The sequence below is a fragment of the Acyrthosiphon pisum genome, chromosome A1 (genome assembly GCF_005508785.2).
Source record: "Acyrthosiphon pisum isolate AL4f chromosome A1, pea_aphid_22Mar2018_4r6ur, whole genome shotgun sequence".
In the NCBI taxonomy this organism is placed as follows: domain Eukaryota; kingdom Metazoa; phylum Arthropoda; class Insecta; order Hemiptera; family Aphididae; genus Acyrthosiphon; species Acyrthosiphon pisum.
The window spans coordinates 84,054,579-84,071,477 of record NC_042494.1 but is presented as its reverse complement, the minus strand read 5'-3'; the positions used below and the strand labels follow the sequence as shown (position 1 = coordinate 84,071,477).

General features: G+C 29.7%; 1 protein-coding gene across 3 annotated transcripts; it reads left to right on the top strand.

Moving 5' to 3' along the window:
* The first annotated feature begins 998 nt into the window (after window positions 1–998).
* Window positions 999–10,555, top strand: LOC100166992 (PH and SEC7 domain-containing protein 2). Of its 3 annotated transcripts, none has more exons than XM_001943649.5 (14): window positions 999–1,508; window positions 2,768–2,834; window positions 3,051–3,104; window positions 3,169–3,389; window positions 3,453–4,289; window positions 4,350–4,588; window positions 4,667–4,860; window positions 5,758–5,950; window positions 6,024–6,217; window positions 6,278–6,506; window positions 6,591–6,735; window positions 6,801–6,944; window positions 7,762–7,913; window positions 8,048–8,302. In XM_001943649.5, exons 1-14 carry the CDS (start codon window positions 1,371–1,373, stop codon window positions 8,136–8,138), a joined length of 2,898 nt encoding a protein of 965 aa, XP_001943684.2. In that variant the 5' UTR covers window positions 999–1,370; the 3' UTR covers window positions 8,139–8,302. The 3 variants fall into 3 exon arrangements, with proteins under 3 accessions (XP_001943684.2, XP_029343500.1, XP_003246764.1); XM_003246716.4 differs by lacking the exon at window positions 8,048–8,302 and adding an exon at window positions 9,234–10,555 and having other exon boundaries at window positions 1,001–1,508; XM_029487640.1 differs by lacking the exon at window positions 8,048–8,302 and having other exon boundaries at window positions 1,000–1,508; window positions 7,762–8,031.
* Window positions 10,556–16,899: the final 6,344 nt, after the last annotated feature.

Here is a 16,899-nt window from a genome sequence, read left to right as displayed (position 1 = left end):
GGCCTGCGGGTACCTATATATAGTTCCGGAGAGAGAATTTTCTACATTCGAAACGAGATTGCAGTATTGCGGCGTATTGCACATTTGCACAACAATCGCACATCCGACATCCGTTGTATACAAGCGTTCATCAAAGTTGGCAGTATAATCTTATATCATATTATACGTATACGATTTACGGTATACATCACGATTTACCAAAACATGAACTGTAAACAAATATCAATATTGGCATTTGGTATTTTGGTGCATAATATGTATTATGCTACAGTGCTACACTAATTTTTATGATTGCCTATAATCAGTATTCTGTCCACTTCATTTTTTTTTTTAAACTATTTGTCCAATATTTGTTATAACAATATCATAATACATATATATTAAATAAGTACATCGACCCATTTAAAAATAATATTCTAAACTTGTCGTTAATAAAACCTAAACATCACCACGATGGTACAATTGAATTGTGAAAAAATTGATTTTTTTGTTGAAAAAAGTTGTACTTACAACTTTAAGAAAATATCTTGTAAAAATCATATTGTACGTAAACATCGTCCAATAAATCTGTAAGGTGCAGTGTAGGACACTGAGCACAACAAGCCATTGAATATATTCCGTGATTTAACTATTAACGGATCACCTTGTACAATACCTATAGCCTAAAGGCATATGCGTAGGTTTGAATGTTTATTAATCCGCGACCAATATTATTATAACAATATATAAATTACCGCTGACGTAATAAATAATAATAGATGATTACCTGTTATTATTATAGATTTTAATAATAATAATATTATGGTGTACATAGTATCTACGTTTGTGGCGATTGGCGAATATTATAGTCTAAATAAATGTACGGCGGGGACGTGCGCCGCTGTGTGATAACCGTAACTACTGATAACCGTTGCAGTCGGTGGTGCTTGAGTGGGGGGTGACGAGACGACCGTGACGTCATCGCGGGGTCGCGGATATCACTACTACGCGAAACCGTTTCCCCCCGTCATACCGTGTCCGGCCGTATCATGTGCCCGTGCTGGTCGTGGTGTCGTTTATTTGTATAATAGTCGTAGTTCGCCGTCGTTCCTCGTCATGTTCTCCTCGACCGTTTGTCAGCTTTGCCGCCTCCGCAACAGAGGCAGCCGCAGCCGCAGCCGCCTGTGAAGTGACCGAAATCGCGCGCGTACCCACCCACCCACACACACACATAACGCACTTATACACACCCGCATGTCAGACATGACTTAGGCGGTCACCGGTGTGTATGCTCGTGCCCGATAAGTGACCGGTCAGCGCTAGGCCTAGTACACCGTTGTGTACTCACAAGGCCGGTGTCATCAAGCCCTTGCCTCGCAGAATCCGCCGCCATGGCCGTCGAGATTTCGGTTACCCTGTCCCGGCCAGAGATGCCTTCTGGCCTGGGTTTCTCGTTACTCAGTGTTGCCGATTGCCCGCCGGTCATCTACGATATCATTGAGAACACGCCGGCCGCTGAATGCGCCAAGGTATTGCAGTGCTCAATCTTACTATCGTTACTTACCCAGCTCTAGCTCTTGCTTTAATGAAACCATTCCCGTCTCTTGACGTTTGTCCGATAGCTCAACGGTTGCTGGGCATAAAATGTAGATACTCCTTACTCGTTTACCATCACGTGCATCCGACACGGTGTTTGAGGCTCAAAAAAAAACTGAGCTCATTTTGTTTTTGTTATTCGTCTGATACTTCTGTGCTCTGATAATTGTTTGGAGTCTGTACTCAGTAATATGTTTCGGCCTCAGCTATTTACTAAAATATTTTAATTCGTCACTGACTTAGGTGTAGGTGACCAAAGTCGTTTATCTAACTATTGGTTATTGTTTTACTAATAACATTACCTTTTCTGGTCAATGTTTACATAGATACTATGTAGGCATTAAGCATGACCCATTCAGAAAAAAACACATATTTTTATTTTTTTGTAAAATTTATGCCTACCTACACACATTTCTAAATCTGGAAAGTGATTTGGCCCTGAATTGTTATTGATTATTAAATGAAATATCCTAAATTTGTGTTAATTGTATACATACTCTAAATACTATCAATTATAATTTAATGCAATTTAATATTTGACATCTTTTTAAAAATGTCCTTGTAATTAAATTAATAGATGGACTGATATGACAATGTCAAATTGCATAAATACAGTAGCTACCTACATCACTTTGCATATTAACTTGTGTTTATAGGATATATAAATAATATATTAATATAAGCTACAGGGCCGGCTCAAGTAAAAATAGTGAACTAGGCAAAATCAAATGTTGTTGCCCCTAACAATATAATATTATCATTATTTTGAAAATGCTTCTCTTTTATTAAAGTGCTGCTTAAGTGCCGCCCTAGGTGTGGGCCTATGTTGCCTACCCCTTGAGCCGGGCCTGATAAGCTAATAATTTAATAATATACTTATATATTTCCAATGCTTGATCCTATATCTATACTGCTATACCTATAGCGACTATAGGTAATAATATATTTTTATTTTACACTGTACACTTACCAGTTACAAATTGAATGGGACATGATTTGTTCATGTTAATTCTGTAAAATTTAAATGACAGATAAACAGGTACAACACCCACTTATACCTAACGTAATTAATTATTAATTTAAACACTAAATACTGGAATCAAGTATCTATATTTGATAATGGTTATTCTTCTCACTAACCTATTCTATTTATTTCAATGTTTATAATAGTATCTACTAATATTTTTTCTAGATTGAAGTTGGTGATATTATCATTAAGATAAATAATGAAGATGTGCGGAAATGTACAATAAAAGAAGGTAAAATTATTGTTATATAAGTTTACAGTTTATTACTTGCCAATCACAAAGTGTTTGGTCCTAATATTGAACTCTAAATGTGAAAAAAAACTTAAGTTAAATGTTTAAATATATTACCTATAAACATAGGTACATGATATTATAATATGCTTAAATTTTTTTTTTCAATCATTAGGTATATGGTAATCATCAATTTATATTTCTTGTATGTTTTAGTATTGAAATGTTTGAGATTAGCACAAAACCCCATTAATCTGAAACTAGTCAGAGGTTAGTATATTCATATATTATTTAGGTGATTTATTGTTAAATTGATAAATTTATGACTTTTTAGATCCTGCAATAAAAAATAAAGTTCATGATAAACTGGCTGAAGATGAAAACTCCCCTCAGTTATTACTCCGTGATATAGATTCCCCACCACCTCCACCACAGCATCATCCACCACCATTAGAAATGGTCACTAGAACAAATACAAATAAAGTTGAAGCTCCTAAGTATGAAGCATTTATGATGACTGGTGAAAGAGTTATCAAAATGTCTAAAAATAGCCAGGTAAGATGTTTTTTTGTTTATAATTTATATCCACTATTATGTATTATGTATTATTAATTCTAGGTATCATTATTACCAAAGAGAGATCGAAAAGTTGATTGTCTGGTAAAGAATGGTGGCCCCAAAAAATTCCATAAGGTAAATTCAAATTCTGTTCCTAGTAGTCCTGTTGAAAATGATCGACCAAACATTACAAAACCTAATTCTGGAAATACATCACCAGTTTCTCCTCCTCCTACCAATATGTCCAACTATAAACGTGGCTCTCGTTCTGAAGATCCTTTGCGTTCTAACTCTGAATATCCAATGTCTTCTACTACTAGTATTGACACTGAAGACGAAGATATTACATCATCTTGTAACACCTTATTAAATACTAATATAAAACCACTTGAAATGGAAGACAAAAGAGTGTTGTGGACATATAATGCTGGTCATGTTCCTGATGAGACATCGGCTTCTTGCAATTCCCTCCAAAAAGTTATATCACCTACGTCACCGACATCCATATCCTCATCAATAATGTCATCACCGTCTGACCGACGACGACCAGCCAAAGGATCATATCGTGGAAACAGCCATCCAACTAGCAGTCATTCAAATATATCAAGTCCTGACTTCCAAGATACTGCAGATTCAGATTTCTTGATCAACTCACGGGAATTAGAAGTGACAGATCCAAGTGACAGTGATTCAACTATTCTAGCAAGCGAACCAAAGATTAGAAAGCGATCTACAGAAGGACAGTATACATATTATGATAACAATCATACAGACCATCGAATTGTTATACAGGTGAAAGGTCCAGAAAAAACAAATTTAGTTAGAGATACTGAAAATAACAACAGATATTATAATGACAAGGAAAACATGAGTAATAATGAAAATCAAGATTTTAAAGTATGTAACATTTTATATTTGTAATTATTTACTTTTTTTAAGATTTACATTTTAATTTAGGACGAGGAAGAAGTTCAACATTTGTTGGCATTAATGGAAGGTGCCGCTCAGTTAGCTAATTCTGTTACCAATAATGACGAGCACTGGACACAAAACGAAGATTTTGATTCTGATAGTTTGCATAGTTTTCATTATTCGCCTAAAGCTGTAGATATGCCCTCAGCAGTAAGACTAGCAAAACGCTTATTTTATTTGGAAGGATTCAAAAAAAGTGATGTATCACGACATTTAAGCAAAAAGTATTGATACAAACAAATAATTGTTTTTTTTTTTTTTTTGTCAATAAAAACTAAAATAATAAAATTAATTAATTTCAGTAACGAGTTCAGTAGAGCAGTCGCTGAAGAATATTTGAAATATTTTGATTTTAAAGGAAATTCATTAGATTTGGCGTTAAGGCATTTTTTGAAACAATTCAGTTTGACTGGTGAAACTCAAGAAAGGGAAAGGGTGTTAGTTCATTTTTCAAAACGGTTCTTGGACTGCAATCCCCATTGTTTTAACTCTCAAGGTAATATTATTAAACCTATAATAGGTACCTATTATTATTTAAATATTTAGTTTTAATTTTTTTAAATCTTATTTTAACTTTAGTAAATAGTGAATTATGTTTTCAATTTATTTTTCTTGATTCTACTTTTATTTTAATTATAATTTTTACATTTGCTCTCTAATCTTTAATTAAAATAAAGTGAATTACATATTGGTAGATTTAGTAATTTAGAGAACCTATGCATACAGTAGCATACGCAGGATTTTAGTTCGGTTAGACTTTTACCTGAGTAAATAATTTACATAATTTTTAGTTAAACATTTTTTATTTAATTGGTTATATCAAATTATAGTTAGTCTCAAATGTAGTCTACATTTAGAACACTCGAGTGTTTAACCTAGACACCTGGTCATAGAACCTCTTTGGGTCGTAATGAACGTGGTCATAATTGATGGAGGATGATATATGATGATACACCATACGACAATTATGGCAGACGTTTAGCAATGTTCTAAATCAGAAAAAAACTGAAACTATGACTATCGAATTTGTCATATTAAGCAATTTATTTTATATCTATTAAAAAAGACCAACAATTGATCGACTCTGTGTCAAATATGGTGATAAATAAGATTTTTTGTAGAAGAAGACATTCCAGGGGGGGTCTTGGGTTCCCTACCAATGTATGCATATGATGTAACGCAAACAGTCTGTTTAGTATTTTTATTATTATTATTATATAGGCATGTCAACAATTTAATTTATTCAATTGTAACCTTGATACTTTGTAGGACATTATTTTTTAAAGTTTCTAGTGAGCATTTTTTTTTAAAAAATATTTTTTGTTAATATTATTATTTATTAATAATTGTTATAGTTTGGATATAATATTCTTATAAATTATTTTATTTTTAGATGCTGTGCATACATTAACTTGCGCCATTATGCTGTTGAATACAGACTTACATGGTCAAATGATTGGACGTAAAATGACATGTAATGAATTTATCGAAAACCTAGCTGGTTTAAATGATAATGAACATTTTCCACGAGATGTTCTTAAATTATTGTACATGGCAATTAAGTCTAATCCTCTTGAGTGGGCAAGGTAAGATACAATATTAAATATAGGAAATTCAAATTCAAACATTATTAATAAAACGTATAACAACATGTTTTAGTGATGATGACTTGGATGAAAATCAACTAAAAAATACAATTTCTAGTCAACCAATTGATAGTCTTGGAAATAAAATCCCTGGTCAAATAGGCAAAAGTGGAGGAAGCTATGAAGAGAATGTCATGACACAAGCTTTAGAGTATAAAAAAGGATATGTGATGAGAAAATGTTGCATGGAATCCAATGGAAAGAAAAGTAAGAACAAAATAATTTTATATTTATTAACCGTAATATTGGGCCCTTACAATTTTATAGCTGCAAGAGGGAAAAGAAGTTGGAAAATGTACTATTGCACATTACGTGATTTAATTCTTTATTTACATAAAGATGATTCTGGATTTCGAAAATCTCAAATTAGTGATAGTATTCATAATGCAATACACATACATCATGGCTTAGCTACTAAAGCTACAGACTATACAAAAAAACAACACGTGTTTAGACTAGTTACTGCAGATCAAGCAGAATATTTATTTCAAACTAGGTAATCATTTTTATATAACTCCTATTTGAAGCTTTTAATTTTTATTCATTTACTATTGTTTATTATTATTATTATGATTATTAGTGATTCTAAGGAATTGGATTCGTGGATAAATACAATTAATTTTGTATGTGCTAGTTTTTCTGCACCACGATTGCCAAGTGCTGTTGGAAATCAGAAAAAATTCCAAAGGCCATTATTACCATCAGCTCCAACAAAATTAAATTTGGTTTGATTATTTAGACTATTACATTATTACAGTTAGAAAATGTTTTACCTATTTATTTTTTACAGCGAGAACAACTTCGTGAACATGAAGATACTTTGAGACAACTAGAAGTAGAGCTTGAAATCCACAAAAAGAAACCTCCAGAACGTGGAACTAAAAACATCACATTGCAATTTTATAAAGAAAAAGAATCACATTTACTGGAAGAAGTAAGTTTTATTATTTAATATTTATTAGGCTTCTTCGATGATATATTTTTGAATATCGATATCGTTTTATTTTGTGGGATATTGAATCGCTATATCGAAAAAAAATGTAGGTATTGATATATTGATATTTCGAATTAACGTTAAATTCAGTTGATTTCCGGTAAGGATACTGAAACTATTGACCTCTTACAATATAAATAATTTTTTATATCTTATAATTAATCTAAGTTACCTTTTCATTATAATCAAATAAAATGTTGACATTAAAAAAATATATATACTTGACCATTATGAAAAATTTTTATCAATGAGTAACCAAACATAGTCCATAAGGGTGTTTTAACAAAAATTACCTCATAGAAATATAGGTATTTTTATCCAAATATATACCATTGTATAAAAAAGTGTATGCATGATTGTAAGTACCTATTAAAAGTGGCTGATGGATAATTGATATAAGACCTTAACTTAAATAATAACATGTATAAGTGGTAGTTTATACAAAAAAATATTTTTTGTACCAGTGATAAAAATGCAGTGTTTGTTTTACCGGCGTATTTTAATAAACTCTATAGACGCGTATAAGCGTCAGCGGCGTTGAAAGTGTTTAATAACAGTTTATTAAAAAGTTGTAATTAAATAAATTTAATGTGATCTCTAAAACTAATGTCTTAGGTAATAAAAAATATATTCTTTTCCCTCCAAAAAAAACAAATCTTTTGTATTCCCTAAGTGCTGCCCCACATGTTTAAGCTACTCCAAATCTTTATCTCATATGTATATATTCTGCTTTTATTAACAATTTTTTTTTTTTTAGTATAAGCGTTATAAAACGTATGTCTACTTGTTAAGATCTAAAATGATTCAACACCCTGAGTATGACTCAAGTACTGCGTTAATGGAGACTGATGATGAAGCAGAAGTAGTATCTGTTGATGAACAAAACATTTCATTGCCAATTTCAAACAGGTACAGTTATAATGCAGCTATTTATTCTACAATGGCAACACATTATTAATGTATACAAATTTTAAAATTTTATGAATATTCTCGTACTCTCAATTCTGTGATTATTTATTTTAATAACTTTTGGTTTTGGATAGAGTTGCCAGGTGCAGGGATACAATATTTTATTTTAGAAAATTGCAGGGATCAATTTACATTAGGCTCTGTATATGCAAGTTTGGTACATAATTTCTGATACTGCGTAACACTTATATTATTAACAAATATGACCTTTGCAATGAACTGTGATTGAAATAATGTTGAGTTCAAACTAATTAGCTTTTGCTTAATTTCTTTTTTAATCAAATGCTTCAGTTTTAGAAACGCAATGACATTATAAAAAAAAACTTATTTGAAATATTTGAAACAAATAAATTGTTCATTCATTTTTTAATTGATGAATAAAAAAAATCAATTATTTGCATTAATTATCAGACTTAATATAAAAACAAATTTATCTAATTTGTATGGTATTAAAGCTTCTTTGTCCTTCTTTGAAAATATTTTAAATCAATAAAAATAATACTCAGTCTATTTTACACTCTACATTTAGTTAATTGAAGAATATTTAATGGATTTATTATGATTCATTTATAAGTACCCGTTAATTATTTATATGTATAAGTACTAAACAAATTATCTAATACATTTTTATATTTTACAATAGTTAATATTTATATGGGGCCAATAATTAAACTAATACCTTTCTTTCAATAATATGTTAAGGTTATTAAAATTGAATTATCTTTAGGAGTGTTAAGTAGTACTTTTTTAAAATCCTGTGTACTTAGAAACAGCAATAACCTATAATGATATAATCTAACAAATCCATTAGAAAAAATGTAATTGTTTTTCTCAGAAATGGTGAACAAAATATTATAAATTGAATACATTCAATTTCATTCAAAAAATGTTATGATATGAATTTATAGCATGTGTCATTTATTATTTGTTTGCAATTTTGCTAATAAACTTATAAATTTTCCAAAATAAACTTTTTAAACATTGTAGGTATTTATGTTTAACATTTCTTAGATTATTTCTTACAAAATTTAATCACAAAAAAATAAAACATATATAACTGCTTTGGTTGATATAAAATATAACACTTTATTACACTATACCACACTACACTGTGCTGATTGATAATCACAAGAAATTTGCACACAAATTTCTGTTTTGACTTTCATGCAACACATTAACATTTTTTGCGAGAATTGTATTATTATTACTATTTTATTTATATTTCATCATGAGAATGTTTTGTGTTTATGCATGGTAAAGGAATATCGATGCTTGAAGCTGCAAAATATGCCACTGGACTTCCAAGACATTGTCACCTGGCTGTGTAGTTAATCGTTTTTGTTTATTTTATTTATCGTTTTTTTTTTTTTTTTAATTATTATTCTAATCTTATTATTTTGTGGTTATTCTCAACACTTGATAATGTTATCGATTCCTAATCAAAAGTATGCAAATTAATTCTGAACAATAAATATATATTACACATATATATTTACCCCTATGTAAACATTATTTTAGTTTATTTTATTTTGATATCTTTATTGTATGTATAATTAAAATAATGTTTGCATAATAAAAATAATAATTATATGATATTATTTATCGATTAGACTAGTATAACACCATTTATGAATTTGAAGGAGTACATTTTGACATAAAATTATTCACATTTTATATTCCATTTATTTTTATAAATATTTAGTATTTTGTTTTTTCTCTGTGTAATGCTGATCTTAAGTAATTTATTAAATTAGCCTCTAATGAGTTACTCACCTTTAAATACTTAAATAGCATAAATTAGGCAGAACATGTTATTTTTTTCAAACTGACAAATTTAGTTTATATTGTAAAACCTAATGAAGTAAACCGACTTAAATGAAAGTAGTTGATAATGATACTTATGTAAAAAATATATATGTATATAATACATAAACACTTTCATCATAGTAAAAATCATATATGGAATAGATTATAATATTTTCATTCCTTGTTTAGAATTTAATTGTATAATGTTCTATAATGTGCCAAATTATCTTTTGATCTGCGAACCCTTAATTTAACTTTGACTTATTTAAACTACCATTATTCAATATCTATTACTTCTACATACAACATAGTTGGCCAATTTATAATGTATTACCTACATAATATTTTTAAGGAAAACTAATATCCACGATAAATAATCATTTAAAATGTTATTTATTTAATTGTAAATTTGTTTCAAAGTAATGAAAGTTTTTTTATTGTTCATAAGGAAATATTGATCTTTTATTGTTAAATACTATGTGGTTATTCCTACTGTAATATATCATTTTGTAATTCAATTCACTTCCTCGTCGATAACAAAATCATCACTACTTATTATTATCAATATTATGATATACCAAATATAAACCTTATCTTATGTTATTAATGTAATGTGTATTAAATATGTGAACATTGTTATACGGTGTTATTGAGCACTATTATTGTTAGTTTTTTTTTTCTGCATGTGAAAAACATTAAGCTGTTGTAAAAGTTATTATTGTATGTCGACCACAAATCATTTTTTTAATTTAATAAATTATCATGGATAAAAAAAATGTAAATAAAATTAAAACCAAAATTAGGTTTTTAACTTCATTACTAAAAAGCTTAAATCTCTGTATGCTTTGAAATATTTTCAGTATTAATTGAAACAATTTTTTTTTAAATTTATATTTATATATAAATAATGTAATGTGCAATAATTAAGAAAAAGGGTTTTTGTTTTGTTTGCTTTGAACAAATTCTGTAATTTTTATTTTATGATTAAATTATTTATCCCACGGGCTGTGTTCATATTGAAGCAAATTGACTTAAACATGGCTTTGTAAACTAATTTTATTTTATTTTATTTTGGAATTTTAAAAGTATCTAGTCCATTTTTTTTTTAATAAAATATTTATGATAACAAAATGAAACACATTTATGATAAATTATTAACAACGCCACTGAATAAGAGCAAACTATTTATTATTTATAACTAATTAGATCTTATTAATATTAATACATAAACAAAATAATATGAAGTGTATATTATATAAATAACTAGGTATTCCATGACGTTTGTAAAATGCTTGATTGATAATGTTGTATCAACAATAAATAAAGGAATCACCAACTATATTTTGTTTAATTTAATTGTCCTTATCGTCTTGGTGTGATTTTTATACCAGATTGTTTGAAATCACATATGTAAAAATGTAAAAACACAATGAATGAATTGACCAAGCAATAATGGTTGAAAGTTCAAACTAAATTCTTATTTTATAACAATATGTAACATGAACCTATACTTACATTTTATGACTTATGATAATGCCAACATGTGCTGAAATCTTGAGCATTTGGGTATTCCAATATATTTTTAACCAAGTCCGGATTAGATTTACTGGGCCCCAAAACACATGACTAGTAGTTTAGTGGGCTACTCTCTACTTAAAAACTAATCCACTTTTCCTCACTTTTAAAGATGTTTTTACTATCAGTTTTTTACGGTTATAAATTATGTTATAGGTACCATTTAAAAGTAAAACAATATATATGTTATTAACTATTAATATACATATATTTATAAACCTTTGTTCAAAACTTCCATTATCAAAATTTACAAAATATCAATTTACAACGATTTAATCATTTAATCATTTTTCGTAACATTAATGAAAACATTTTTTACGTTAATTTTTAAAATTTCCTTTGAATGTAGGTAGGTATGCATTAAAAAAATCAGTGTGGTGTAAGGCCGATGGGCTCTGGCCTCTGGGATCATGTTCTGCCCTCCCCCCTCTCACCTTTAATTAGCACTTGTATTTAACCTATCTGTATACTTATTACATGTCAAATGTCATTGATAGATACAAGATACCTACTATAGTAGATAGTTTAGTATGAAAATATTATATAATAATTCTACTCCGACATTATATTATATTCCAAATAGAACTGCTGTCTTGTATTTTAGGTGGTGCCCACAGCCTACAGCATGTTTGGCTTATGGACTCTTCTCTATTTATTATAGAGATAATAAATATAGATTTACAATATATTTATTATAAAATCAATGGTATTAATAATTTAATTTTTTATATGATGCATAATAATCTTAATAATAACTATTTATACATATTTTAGAAAAAATTACATTTTATTTATTAACAAGTGCCCCCCTCCCCATACTAATATTAACGGCGCTAATCACAAAGTATCAAAAAATGTCCTAACGCACCCGACACCTCTCGCTGCGCACGACAATGAACGTAACAGAACCGAAAATATAACCTACTATTAACTAATTCTATTTTTTTAATTTGTTTGTCTTTTACGAAATATTCTTATAATATATATGTCAATTTAAAATAATATATTATACGGCTGGCAGTTGGTAGGCCGGGTAGGCGTAAGCTGTAACCGCTTATAACTCTGGAGGGAAGCCAAGGCCCATGAGGTTTAGAAAAAGGTTTAAGAAATATAATATACCTAGGATAGTAGTGTACCTACCTAAATGTATAAATGTATAATGTATATATTGTATAATAATAGGTGCAGTTTATATTATATTATATGTATAGAAGGAATACCTACCTACCATATATTTTATCTCGATACAAAAACTGGAATGTTAGAATAATTTAAAAAAATCACTTATACAAAACCTACTGCAGTACTGCCCGAACTGTTACGGTACTTACCCACCTTTTCCTTGAATAATGAATGTATCCAAATTATGATTTTTGGAATTTGTTAGTATGGGTAGGTACGATACCTATACTCATAAACCATTTTTGAAAATGTTGATGTACCTACTTTATTCAAAATTCGAATTAATAGTTTCGCAGTTATTAAAATGTTTGTACTAAGGATAATATTAAATACTTGAATTATTGATAGATTAATATTAATTACTAACATTTTCAAATAACCGTAGCCCCCATATATTATATACCCATCCATTATCATGGACCAAGGCTGTGCATTAACGAGTTAAAAAGTTAAAGTTAATTTTATACTAACTTTTTAACTTCTAGTAACTGTTAACTTACTAAATTTCTTTTTTAATTAACGTGAAATTAACGAGTTAATTTTTTATTTCAAGAAGTAAGTTAAGTTAATTTATTTTATTTTTAATTTTATCATATTTCACTATTTCAGTCTATTTTGTTTTCATGTCAAAAAATATTTACCGTGAATTGTTTAAACTAAAAAATGTATATCATTCGAATCTAACTAATATGAAAATACTGTATGAATTATAAACACTATAGTCTATAATTTAGTTTTGGGTTGAAAAAAATTAAGTATTCCAGTGTTGTATAAACAAATTAAATTTTTTTTAACTTGATAAAAAGTTGACAAAAAGTGTGTATTAACTTTTAACTTAACTGAGTTCACCTATATAGTTAAATTAACTTTTAACTTTTTGTTATTGGTGCATATTAACTTAATTGAGTTAAAATAAATCATAAACTTGCCCATGGACCAATTATCCTTAGTACACGATGTCAAATAACTCAAAAACAAATTTTGATTTTAATACGGCAACATTTTTAGAATAATTATCGAGTAAATAATTTACAGTAGAAAAGAGCGAGGTTCAGGTTCTATCAATTGAAAACAAATGTTTGTATCTTTACAAGACACTCCTTAAGGACACTACTCAAGTATAGGTACAAAAAATATCAGGAATTTGAAAATATGTTCTTCGGGAGGTAGGTACCTACATTTAAAAATTCCAAATATCATGTTTTGAATAACTGCATTGTTGAAAGAAAAAAAGGATTAGGCGGTGAGCACGTTTGCTGGTTTAACTCCCTGTATACACATCACTGGTCTACTATGTACCATATTTTTTTAATTTTTTTTTTATTTTTATTTATTCTTCAAGAAGATAATGGGCCCTACTGAACATGTTCGTGATGGGGGGGAGGGGGGGCGCGTGAGTTCACAATATTACGCCATGTGTACTGTGTACATGTCTTGCAGAAATAAAGATGTGTACCTATGTACCTATAACGCATACTGTTATACATTTACTATAATATATGGTAGCCGGTAGGTAGGTACTATGGTAGTGCGCCTAAAGATTCGACTGCAATTGCGTCTTATCGATTACGACGAAAAACGTCGTTTGTGTGGAATAAAAAAAATCATGAAACGTCCATTATAAACAATAACGCGTATAATAATATTATATATTAATATGGTCGCGTGTACGTTTACGGCGTGCTAACGTGCGTGTACGTATAATATATTATGTTTGCTCCGTGCAAGCGTTTAAAGTTTATCGCCATAGTATGCAACATCGGAGAAGAAAGTTGGAAAAATTTCCCTCGCCAAGTGATGACCTCCGCCAGTCACACGTTTCGTCGTTTGCTCGCGCGTGTATACCGGTAGTGGTACATCTACTGGTACGCCTGTACCGCGTTCGATTACGAAATCTGAAAGTTGTTCTATTGCGACGGACTTTAATCGTAAACGTGTCCGCAGTATAGATTTGATGCGTATTTTATACCTAACGCGCCGTTTCGAAAAATAATAATAAGCCGATCGTTTGGATCTGCTGTGACTTGTGCGAGTCTTATTATTATGATTATTAGTGTTATACTATTATAATGGTGATGTGTTAGCATACGTACAACACTAGCTATTAGGTACCTATTAAAAATTATAATATTATGTTAGAACCACGCGCGTACCGAAGATAAGACACGTGCCCGCATGCGTTCGAAACCGGTTTTTCGTATAATGAAAACTGTTTTTTATCTAAAGGAAAAAAATATATTATAATTAAAAGTTTTTTTTTTTTTTTGAACGGAATATAATACAACAGGTCCCGTCCAATCTATATAGTATACGGTTGTACCTATGCCTATAGGTATTCGTGTGTAGGCATCAAGGCATGTATCTAATGCCTATATTATAATATGGGAATTATGCTACGAGAATGTATACTTGTATCGACGTGTTTGTACTGTGTGGGCACACACATCTCGTACTCTCGTATTGTTTACCTTCGTGGTTTGTCGAACAAACATTTGGCATGAAGGTTTGACAACAACGACAATGATCAAACCGAATATTCACTTCAAGTGCGGAAATGTCATCGTACCTAGTTAATCGAAAAATTAAAAACACGATCCGTAATATTGAAATAATTTTGAGACCTATAATAGCAGCTGTACGCGCGCCATCATTATTTTGTATACAATTCTGACGTCATGTACTAAAAGTTAACGTACTAATTCGGTGGCAGGAGCCGACCTTCCCAAGCTGCAGTGTTTCTAAACGATTTTATACTGTTAAAAACAAAATTACAAAAAGAATCATATTATAATACCGACATTTTCTGAAAATTATGGCTCCCCCACCCCATTCCCAATAACTTGCTTAGAGGGCTGCTTTTAACTTAAAAATAAGAAAGCTCAATGTGACATTTAAACTGCTCTTTACTGCTTAACATAGGCGCCAGGCGGAGACAGTTTATATTAATTTATAAGTAGAAAACATTTGGTGCGTATATAAACTGGACACCAGGTCACTGGTCAGTACTGTTTTTATTTTTAAAAATTCTTTGTCACCTGGGTAATCGAGATGAGGGGCAAGGACTCCATGACAAAGATATAAAACATCCCATTATACTTTCCTAAAATGTTCTGTTTTTTTCAATAATTTATGAAAATTGTTATAAAACGGTTAGGTTACCTATATAACTATATAATTACTAATACAAAATTCGCTTTTCAATAGAATAGTTTTGGTTTATTTTTAAATAATTTAATAATACGCTGAGTTTTTTTTCTACGTTTATGACAGGCACGGATCCAGTGCAAAGATCTGGGGGGGGGGGGGCGGGCCCAACAATTTTTTTACAACAAAAATACAATTGTTATAATAAAATATTATACTTTATTCTTAATTTAAAAATTTGGCATAATAGTTGATATAGGTAATCAATGTGATAAATAAATTATTGATTATTTAATAATTTAATATAAAAAGTGGCAATGTGAAAAGAAGTTTTTATTTTGTATATTTGTTATTTAATATGTAATATTTATGTTTATAAAAAAATATGTCTGGGAGGGCCTAGGGGCCTAGGGGCCTAGCCTCCCCTGGATCCGCCCCTGGTTCATGAGTTTATATATTTCGCTTAATTTGTAAATATACTTTCTATTTTTTAAGCTTATATTTCCCTGCAATTTTCGACTTTGTATACGTACGAATGCAAATTTGTTCTTACCTGTCGAGTCTACCACATTTAATTGTGTTAATTGAAAAAAATTATCAAAACCTACTTTACAGTAGCGTTTTTATAATCTCCTATAATTCATATTATATCATTTATATCGTCTTGCTGAGTTTACGTTTGCTCCAAGTCCACACAGACAACAGGTTAATAAATTCTTACTTGATATTGTAATCATTAAATAAAATCGTGTATAATAATTTATAAATTTAACACATTAAAAATAATATATTTATGCTTAAAGATGCTCGATTATCCAAACATACAGATTTTATAACATAAATTGGTCAAGACAGTATAATATGGAAGTATGCCAGTAAGTTACAGTATCTAATGCTACAAATAACGGTTTACAGATTTGTGTAGAACATAATAAACCGAATAAAATAGAATATGGAAAAATATTTCATATGGTTCTATTTCAAAATTAAAATTAAAAATAATTTATTTTCCTTCATCTTAGGGAAAATTGTGGTAATTGACTATATACACCTATACAATTATAATAGTGCCAACCAAGGCCGTAACTACGTAGACATTTTTTTGATGGTGGGGGACATGGACCGCCCACTATGCCTACGCCTAAATATATTAGATACCCAGCATTGCTCTCAAGTTCCAAGTATAACGAATCTATATATTCATCAGGAAAATTTACCA

Bases quoted from the DNA above. Each gene is read 5' to 3' on its own strand.
- LOC100166992 (XM_001943649.5), top strand. From the start codon at position 1,371: ATGGCCGTCGAGATTTCGGTTACCCTGTCCCGGCCAGAGATGCCTTCT. The intron at 3,390-3,452 runs GTAAGATGTTTT...TATTAATTCTAG, and splicing joins AAATGTCTAAAAATAGCCAG to GTATCATTATTACCAAAGAG. The intron at 6,218-6,277 runs GTAAGAACAAAA...ACAATTTTATAG, and splicing joins GGAATCCAATGGAAAGAAAA to CTGCAAGAGGGAAAAGAAGT.